A 9,764-nucleotide genomic window follows, 5' to 3' on the forward strand; every position below is an offset into this window, starting at 1 on the left:
AATGTAAAAACAACTGTAAGTGTGCACGTATGGGTAAAGAAAGCTACCCACCACAGGGGGGCCACACCGAGCTATTTTTTGTAAATATTAAACTCATGGAGGAGAATAAGATCTATGGGTATGTGATGTATCTGAGTTTTAACGTGGTGCGTTTAATTTATTTAGGTGTTAACTGCATGCAAATTTAATTTACACATGACTGTAAAGATGATAAAAGTATACTTATATGTGCATGAAGTATGATCATCTGCAGATGTTTATGTTGTGGAATGAAAAATGCCAGTTTAATGCAGCGACTGTGGACAAGATTAGCTGTGAAACTCTACTGATAACACGCCAGGTGGGCTGTTTGGGTGTTGTTGTGTGGGCGTGGGGGAGTGGGGGGGGGGCGTGTCAAGGCGTGGATAAATGCCCTTCCCCTTTGGCCCCTACATACCCTCATTAATAGCAGCACGTCCAAACACCGGGTCATCTCCACACGGGACAGGAGACAGAACCGGCGACCTGGGGACATCTGCATCTGGAAAACAGGGACAATGAAGGGGCATCACTGGGGCTATGGGAAAGAAGACGGTAAGATCTTCCACATCCAAGCTTCTGGTAGAAATGATTGTTTATTTAGGCTGCTGTCAGTGCGTTTGCTTCTGCTGTGACAGGAGCGCAGGTTGCATGTTAAGAGGGCTGTAATGCAAGATTAGCCTCCTGCTTAAAGGATGACAGCAGCCACCTTAAGTCAACCATCCTCTGGGCTCTGGATTGGTGCAGGGAAAATCAAAGCTTTGACTTTTTTTCTACTTATTACACTGGTCTACAAGGAAAATGCTTCCAGAATAAAAGTAATGACATTTTACCACATGAGAGTCACTGATAAAGAAAAATCAAGTAAAAAATGCTGGTTGGCTGAACTTTCCAAGATACAGCCTTGGGTCAAAATGTGAAATTCAAGAATTAACGAGAGAATGGGTTTGACTCAAAAGGAATATTTGTCTCAGAGCTACAAGATCTACTTCAAAACACTGTCTGCACATTAGAATACATTCACTTTACAGGTTCTGTTTAGTGGAAGATTTATAAAACTATTATATAAATGTACATAAACCAATATAGATATATGTGTAATAACACTTAATCATATACCTTGAAAACATCAGCAAACCGGCACTTTTGTCATTTATTTTCCAATTAATCTTATAAAAATACGTAACATTTAGCACATTTAATCTCTGAAGCAAATCATTTCTAAAAAATTGTAGACCAGTGTTATCACCAACTAGATCCAGATCAAATAGGGCAGACATTTATAGAATTCAGAATAATTATTGAGCCCTTTCCTGAAATTGGGAAATACTCAGTTTAGTAAAAGGAACAAATACTATAATAATACTTATAAACTTTATTTGTACAGCATTTATTCCAACAGCCCTACAAAGTGCTCTACCACAAGCACATTAACCCTTTCATGCATGAATTATGAGAATGTTTGTCAAAATTTTTTTCTTGAGTGTTTTTATTCCTCCTTAGGCATGAAAAAAACAATGCGATCAAGTTTTTTTTTTTCTATGGAGTTACAAAATTATCCATGCATTTAATTTTTGAAGTAAAGAAACGTGTTTAAAGCCCAATATCAGAAAGCGATATGAAAACAATGAAATAAAAACATTTTTAATGCTGCTAATGTGATGTCTTCTCACATTTTTAACATATTTTAATGCTAGTAAATATGGAGATAGCATGCAAAAAAAAAAAAAAAAAAAAAAACAACTTCTTGTCTAACAAATAATTGATTTACACTAAAACATGGCACTGCAGATCAGGTTTATCAAGAACAGCAAAGTTACAATAATGATATGAATGTCAATGTATGGGATGGTGCATAAGCATCACTGTGTTGGCTGATATGAAACTAAAACAACAAAACCCATGAATATAGAAGAGAACAGCTGGAGAATAACTGTCCACTGTAGTAACCTATGCATGAAAGGGTTAATGATATATTTTGCAGTGATTGAAAACCAACAGGCACAGAGCATAAATACAACAACAATTAACCTTAAACAAATATTAAGGTGTAGTTAAAACACTAATAATGCAAAAGTAATGGATACATTAAAACAATCCTCAAATAAGGATATATATTTAACATATATCCTTCGTGTCCAGCCAGGGTCAAAGTGGACTATATATTTATCTCTACTGTTTCTTGGTTGGTTGACAAGCTTGTTTTTATTCTGTATATATATTAACACTTTTCTTTTTCTTTTAAACTGTTTTGCACTATGCACCACTAGAGAGTTGTCTCTTTTAATTTCGCTGTACATATGGATTATGACAATAAAGGCATTCTATTCTATTCTATTCTATTCTATTCTATTCTATTCTATTCTATTCTATTCTATTCTATTCTATGTTTTCCCAGACTCAAGTGCAGTATCAAGAAGAATACAGTGGACTCAAAATATAGGAAGAATAAAAACAAAACAAAACAAAAAAAAACTTACAGACTTTTCTTGTAAAAAATGAGTTCTCAAATTTGCCTTAAAACTAACTGGTATAGACTGGTCAAACTCACATGCACATGCTTTAAATACTGTTATGTTTACTGTGGAAATGTCTTTTCTAAGGTCCATCTGCATGGCACAACAAATACCCTGTAGCCCACGGAAGTCGACAGTCTCCCATTGACATCGTTCCCCATCAGGCTTCACGTGACCCCAATCTGAGCCAGATTGTCCTGAACTATGACCGTTGTACCTCCATCAATATCTCCAACAATGGGCACTCTGTAGTAGTGGAGTTTGATGACACAGATGATAGATCAGGTAAGTTTATGTTCATGCTTGACCTTAGTTACTGTTACGTAATAGGTTTCAGTTTTTAAAGATCAAACTGTCATCACTTAAGTGTCAAATAATGTATAATTAGTGTAATGCATTAATCAGATACAAATATTAGTATGTGATGGATTATGTGTGTCATTATTATATTACTTTTGTGCTAAAAGATTAGACATTTGCCCTGCAAACCTATGCTTACCAAAGGTCAAAGTTCTGGAATAGTCTCAGCCCCATGTGATGGAAACCTGGTGCTAAAAGATTATTTTCAGTGAATATATGCTTGAAGTGTGGGATTACCTGCAGTTTTCAAAAGTGCAACCTGTCTACATAACTGACCGCAATCAAAGTTTGCAAATAAACCCCTGATGATGCTGGAGGAAGGTGCAGCTAGCAGTTAACTGTATGAGTACTCGTCTGCTGGACAAGAGATGTAATAACCTGAAATGATCTCAGTGTTTATTATGGCCCTATTTGCTTTTATCACCGGGTGGATCCATGTTAACCACCCTGTCATTACCATGAATGATAAGCTCAGAAATGTGGGGCTGTTTGACTAAGACATTTAGTATCAAGAATGCAGCCATCAGTGAAAATTAATGACAGAGAAGGCCTGTAGATGAAGTAATGCACTTCCTCAGCATTTCTCCCTAGTTTAAATGAGGTGCACAGATCCCTTAAAGCTGCTGTTGTCAGTTTGCCATCTGTAACTGAGTACAGTATTTATATGAGTTACACTTTGGGTTGTTAAGAAAAGGAGTGTAGCCTTATCATAAAATAGCTTTTTTAAAGACACAAGTACACTATTAGAATAATCCTATGTGATTAACATGTATCGTGTCATATATTTTCACATATTTACAACACTACCACCTTTAACAACCGTCTTCACAACATTAGCTACATTTAAGGGACACCTTTACTGATTATTCCTTTAATTTTAACTCATTTATAACTGGTAAATAAATACAGATGCATATTACTGCACATATTTTGCTATCAGATTGTTTTTCTGGTTAAATACATTGTCTGTACGATGGGCTACGTGTTTTATTCTCTGTCATTACTATCTCGCTAACATGGTCTTGTCTGTTAGGCAAAAGGATGTCAGCCACATCACTTTGAATAACAATCACATTAGTCTGGTGCAGAAGCCTATACCGGTGCAGCCACAGGCTTGGAAAAAAGTCTGCGCTGTCGTGACTGTATTCTGAAGTCCATTGTGACATAAAATATCTGATAAATCCTAAGGTAGACCTGAGCTCAAAGTTCTATGTAGTTCCTGTGCTTTATTTGGCACAGGTTTGGCTATTTGTGTCTAACCAAAAGCTTGTGCTCGAGAAAACTCATGATTTGTGTGAACAGTAGAGCAGGTTTGTCTGTTTGTTAGCGCTCATGTCTCTGCTTTGACAGGGAAAGTGAATAAAGACTGCCAGGTGTTAAGTGAATGACTCGTTCTCTTATATGTGTGAGTCCTGCTCTGGCATTAAGTTGTGCGGATGAGGCTCAACACTGGATGCTCTGAGCAGCATGCAGCTTCTAAACAGTCTGCCTCTCACCAGCAAAGAATGCAAACCTTCTATTTTTTAACATCCACTCTCGTCTCTTACAGTGATCCAGGGAGGCCCTCTTGACAACCCCTACAGACTAAAACAGTTTCACTTCCACTGGGGTGAAAAGGGATGTGAAGGCTCTGAGCACACTGTGTCAGGAAATAGCTATGCGTCTGAGGTCAGTGATTTGGACCTGAACTGCTTTAATGTGTCAGTAATGGACTTCAATCCAAATGTACAAGTTTTAACAGAATTTTCACAAAATTGGGATTAACTTATTTATGCAAATTTTCATCTACCACCACTATCACGCTGGTTCTTCATCATCATTATCTCAAAATTTGTTAACAATTTTACCAGAAATAGCAATAGCAGCGTCATCAGCTTTGGCCTCCCAAATAGAACCACTGGTCTAGATCATAAAGTGTTGTTTCACTCTCTCCCATATTTTTTGTTTTGCTTTTATCACCATTTATTACCCATCTTCTCAGTGCAATAAGTCAAATTTAATTTGTTTTGTTTTTTGTTGTTTTTTCCTGAATCAAATGTCTACACAGCAATTGAAGTCTTCCTCATTATATTCCAAGATTAAATAAATGTTATATATATATAGAGAGAAAGCTTTTATCTTTCTTCATACATGTTGGCATTTCATTGATATGTTTTTTTTTTTTATCTAATGTGATATTTCTGTTTGTTATTGGTATAAAATCAGTCGCAGTTTCCATCGAAGCTTTTCACTTTTTTTTTTTTTTTTTTATCATCACAGCTTTATTTATTTATTTAATTTTTGGATCAATTTTTAAAATTTATTTTCATTTTGCATCTCCAAAAGTACAATACAAAAAAAGAAAGAAATTCACATTTTATGATACAAGATTTTGTGACACACAAAGTATAACAGCCCCCCCCCCCCCCACAAGAACCGATGGCGACCCCCATACTAACCCAACCTGGATCTCAAAATGTGAAAACCACTAATAAAAACAAATACATGTATATTGATGAAAATGAATATAATTTACAGATATAAACAGATAAGTGATCAGGATAGTCATAGACAATTATGTTGCATTCTTTCTTTAACCATAATGTAAACAATCACAGCTTTATTTTTGGGCTCTTTCATTGTTTGTCAAATTATCTGCCTTTTTCTGGTACAAACTGAGAATGCAAATAAATACAGCTGGGTAAAAACACACCTGTCTTATTAATAAAACAAAAAAAAACACTCTGTGGTAAGATCATGTATATTTTGTTCTTGGTACCAAGTATATAGTTGTTATATTATGTGTTATACATGAACTAGAGGTAAATCAGTCTAAAAATTTGTTTTAATCCCCATTCTGTTCCTGTGTTCTTTCCTCCTGTTTCCTTTTTGTAGCTTCATCTAGTGCACTGGAATGCTGTCAAGTACAAGACATTTGATGAGGCAGCAACAGCACCCGATGGTCTCGCTGTCCTTGGCATCTTCCTGGATGTAAGATGTTTCTTTAAGTGCTTATATTGTTTGTCTGTTTAAGTCAGCAGCTGTTTCACCTTTATTATGCCCTGGTAGCATGGACAAAAGCAAAAGCAGAATGTTAATTTGTTGCAGTTCTGCTCATTGTTGGTTGCTATTATGTTCTGTCTCTTTGATTTTGTATTAATGTATTGTGATCTATTGTATTTCTGTTAATGACAGAGGTTATTCATCTGCATACTGAGCCTCTGCTGATCTTTGAACAACTAGAAGTCATAAAAACACTAAGAGACTGTAATGCTAAAAGTACTAGCTGTGAACTTCAGATTTTATATTACACACTATACTAAATAAGTATGACAAGACTAAATATGGATTCTTTCCAAAAGTAACAAATGAAATTTTAAGTCAAATCTGTGTGTTATGTAAGACAGGTGACGACCACAGATGGCTCCACACGATAACAGACGCACTGTACATGGTGAAGTTTAAGGTGAGCCCTATTCTGATTCACATACGATTTTATTACATGCAGTGTTAGCATGATTTATGGCTTCTGTTCAGTTTATTGCACCAATATAAAGTAATAATTGTCATTGTGTTTCCATGGCAGGGCAGTATCACTGATTTCAAAGATTTCAACCCCAAGTGCCTCCTACCCAGCAGCCTTCACTACTGGACCTACCTGGGATCACTGACCACGCCCCCTCTCCATGAGAGTGTGATCTGGATTGTACTTAAGGACCCGATCACAGTGTCTGAAAAACAGGTGCGGGCTGTGCCACATTTTACTACATAAACCATTCTTCATATCCAGTGTATGAGACTATACACGTGCAGTCATGTCAAACTTGGCCATTGTTAGATCTTTATTGTCCCCTGTTAAATAACGCTGACAGGAATAAAAGGATATTTGTCTCCTAGTTCTCCTCCCTGATGTATCCCATGCACATTTCTTTTATATTTTTTATCATCACCTAAGGGAAGAGAGTATGATTGTTCACATAAAACTGAATGTGTGGCACATATACAGTAGTGTGAAATACAGGAACTCATATCTGGGTCACATATCCCAGCCATACATTAACCTTAATCCAGCTGTCACAGCTGCAGCCTAGAGCTGGGAAACCCTTTTGGCATCTGACCACCCCCTACCTACAGCTAAAATTTTACTACAATACATAAAACAGATGATGAAGATGGACACAAATAACTATTTAGGACTTTATAACAGAAAAAGAGATAGTGTATTTGGTTAAAGCACTAGGATGGATGCTGCGATTCATCAGTCCGTAGTGTTACATTGCATGTATGCCATTAGTGCATGCACCATAAAGCTCAGAGGGCTGTGTTTTGTAGTGTGGCTGCCAACAAGTTAGTGATAAGTATGAAGCTTTATTTGCAGGGGCCAGCATCATTCATTAGGGATGCCGTGTTTAGAGTTGACTTGTTTTTAACTGCTCTTCTTAGAATCAAATTTAATCAGAATGTTTATGTCTGATAACTCTGGGTTGTTGACAAGTTAAGCGGACTAAGTGGAGGACCGCAGCACATGCCTTCCTGGTCCCCCTGTGGTGACTGCTGCCAGTCTCTGGATTATGCTCTCACATTTTGTTGATCTTTTCTAGTCTCTCAGAAATGGAGAGTTTTAATGATAGCATCACCACGGGGGGTAGGCATGAATTTAGTGCCTGTAAACCCTTGTGTGAGGCATTGCTGGGGGTGGCGTGTAAGCCATGCAAGTGGCCCCACAACCTATGACTCCAGGCCTCAAGCTTTTGATCTCCTCCAGCTGATTATCCTGATGGATGGATGACTGGATGGGTGCAGGGCTTTAATTGAGAAACACTCACATGGAGACTCAGCAGGGAAAAGCCCTTTATGTAACCGGGTATTATTTGGTTTTTCACTTCTTGCAAAATAGTACACAACTGAAGAGAAATATTTTGGATCGTTGTGATAATGTTATGTATTTATAAGTCATGTAGTTTGAAGTGTCATGATCTGACAAGAGGACTATAATATTTATAACAGACCATCATGTGTCCACAGGATAAGTCAAGCAAAACTGAAGTCTTTTTTTGTGTTATTTCTTTGAATGCAGCTGGGAAAATTCAGGATGCTTCTGTTCACTGGAGAGGAAGAAGACCAGAGGCTACGTATGGAGAACAACTTCAGACCTCCTCAGCCTCTAAAAGGCAGGAAAGTACGCTCCTCCAACTGATATGACCACCAGGGATGTAAAATACAACATAATACAAGCTCTTTTAGACAGGTGAATGCATATATTTGATGGGATTTGTTCACGAAGTACTGATGGAAAATTAAAAAGAATAAGTCTCATCACTGCCAAAAATAAAACTTTCCTTCTACTGGTCAATGGGAGGAATGAGATTTTGAATGATTTTAGGAATTAAACAGATTTTATGAACACTAATAACATTAGCACTTTTAATTAGTAGTAAATGATAAGATTATTGTATGCTTTTAGAAGATATTATAAAGACAAGAAGGTGCTAGAATAAGATCATATGTGGAACATCATGTTTGTAAGGTGCTATCATAGTGTATTAACTCTGTTCAATGATTAAATGTGCAACTGGCAAGTCATTGTACAAGAAAAGTCTGTCAGTGTTGTTCCACTGGTATCACACCACGCTGTAGTCTCCAGCACCATGGTGTTGGCCTTCAGACTGATCCCATTTGATCCCCTAAAGATCCAGCCTATTGCTGGTGGATTCCCAGTCCTTGTGGACGCAGATCCCTTTCAGTCTGACAATCCTGACTGGAGGTGGGATCAGATTAGTGCTGCATTTGTCTATACCGCTCCGTTTGTTTGTGATGGAGGGTATGAAAGCGTCAGGTCCTTTAGTGCTCAATAAACACAGATATTTGATAAGGAGAGTGTTTATTCTTTTAAAACCTGTATTAACAAGAACATTTTAGCAGTGTAAACCTAATCAAAACCAGGACCCAGTTGCTATACTTGATCTTAAGTTTTGCAAACTGATATGCCGTTGAGTTATTAACAGTTAACCTCAGAAACTGCAAAACACGCACATACCACGACGTAATGCCGGACTCTGGCATCTCAGCTCTGGCATCTCACTTGGGTAAGTTATGGCAGCTCTTTGTAATGCTGTTCCTTTTTTAGATGTGGGTTTTACAAATACTAAGCTATGTCAGGGATAAACATACTTTATGTCTGTATAATGAAGTATTCAAACAGGAAGGGCAAAACCGTTGTGATTGTTTGTTGCTGATGGAAGAACATTAAACATGTAATTTATTGGTGGTTTGAATATGTTTTACTGTATTCAACATGCTGCCCTGTATGCAAAATGAAATAAAGTTAAACACAGTTAAACCCAGTGAGTTTGTTTTGTTTTGTTTTTTTTTCAGTTGTCAAGGTTCTTATTTTCAGCATTTTCGTCTACTGACCACCTGCCAATGCGCCAATGTCTCTCCAGGTGTTTTACTAATACTTAAAGGTTAACTGTGTATACTGTGTGTGTGTGTGAACTAATGCTATGTAATGTGTGGGTGTAGCCTTAATTTTTAAAATGTTTCTAATTTTATGAATGCTGGTATTTTACATCTTACCCAGGGACAACAGTTGAAAAATAGCTTTTTTGCTAATGCTGGTACATTTACAGAAATGTTCATTAATGTGTACTGTCCCTGCTAAATAAACAAACAAATACATAAATACTGTTGACTAACAAGTATTACACATACCTACCTGATCAATTTGTTTTCAGCACATTCTTTTTTTTTCAGGTTGGTTGTGTGTTTGTGACTCCAGACTGGTAAATAACATATAATGTACAAGCACACATTGCTGCAGTTTAGATAAGACATTCGTCATCTCATCAAAATGTACTTTCAGTAAAAATAACATTACATTACAACATAACA

At 36.9% G+C, this 9,764-nt stretch overlaps 1 protein-coding gene across 1 annotated transcript; it reads left to right on the top strand.

Annotated features, from left to right (window-relative positions):
* Positions 1 to 84: 84 nt before the first annotated feature.
* ca7 (carbonic anhydrase VII) lies at positions 85 to 9,217 on the top strand. The gene is made up of 7 exons (XM_030131022.1): positions 85 to 573; positions 2,622 to 2,819; positions 4,444 to 4,562; positions 5,769 to 5,864; positions 6,277 to 6,339; positions 6,460 to 6,615; positions 7,951 to 9,217. Exons 1-7 carry the CDS (start codon positions 537 to 539, stop codon positions 8,068 to 8,070), a joined length of 789 nt encoding a protein of 262 aa, XP_029986882.1. The 5' UTR covers positions 85 to 536; the 3' UTR covers positions 8,071 to 9,217.
* The last annotated feature ends 547 nt before the right edge of the window (positions 9,218 to 9,764 follow it).

The sequence above is a fragment of the Sphaeramia orbicularis genome, chromosome 3 (assembly GCF_902148855.1).
Source record: "Sphaeramia orbicularis chromosome 3, fSphaOr1.1, whole genome shotgun sequence".
In the NCBI taxonomy this organism is placed as follows: domain Eukaryota; kingdom Metazoa; phylum Chordata; class Actinopteri; order Kurtiformes; family Apogonidae; genus Sphaeramia; species Sphaeramia orbicularis.

Coding starts and splice junctions, on each gene's coding strand:
- ca7 (XM_030131022.1), top strand. CDS start 537: ATGAAGGGGCATCACTGGGGCTATGGGAAAGAAGACG. Junction 574..2,621: donor GGGCTATGGGAAAGAAGACG/GTAAGATCTTCC, acceptor GTCTTTTCTAAG/GTCCATCTGCATGGCACAAC. Junction 4,563..5,768: donor GAAATAGCTATGCGTCTGAG/GTCAGTGATTTG, acceptor TCCTTTTTGTAG/CTTCATCTAGTGCACTGGAA.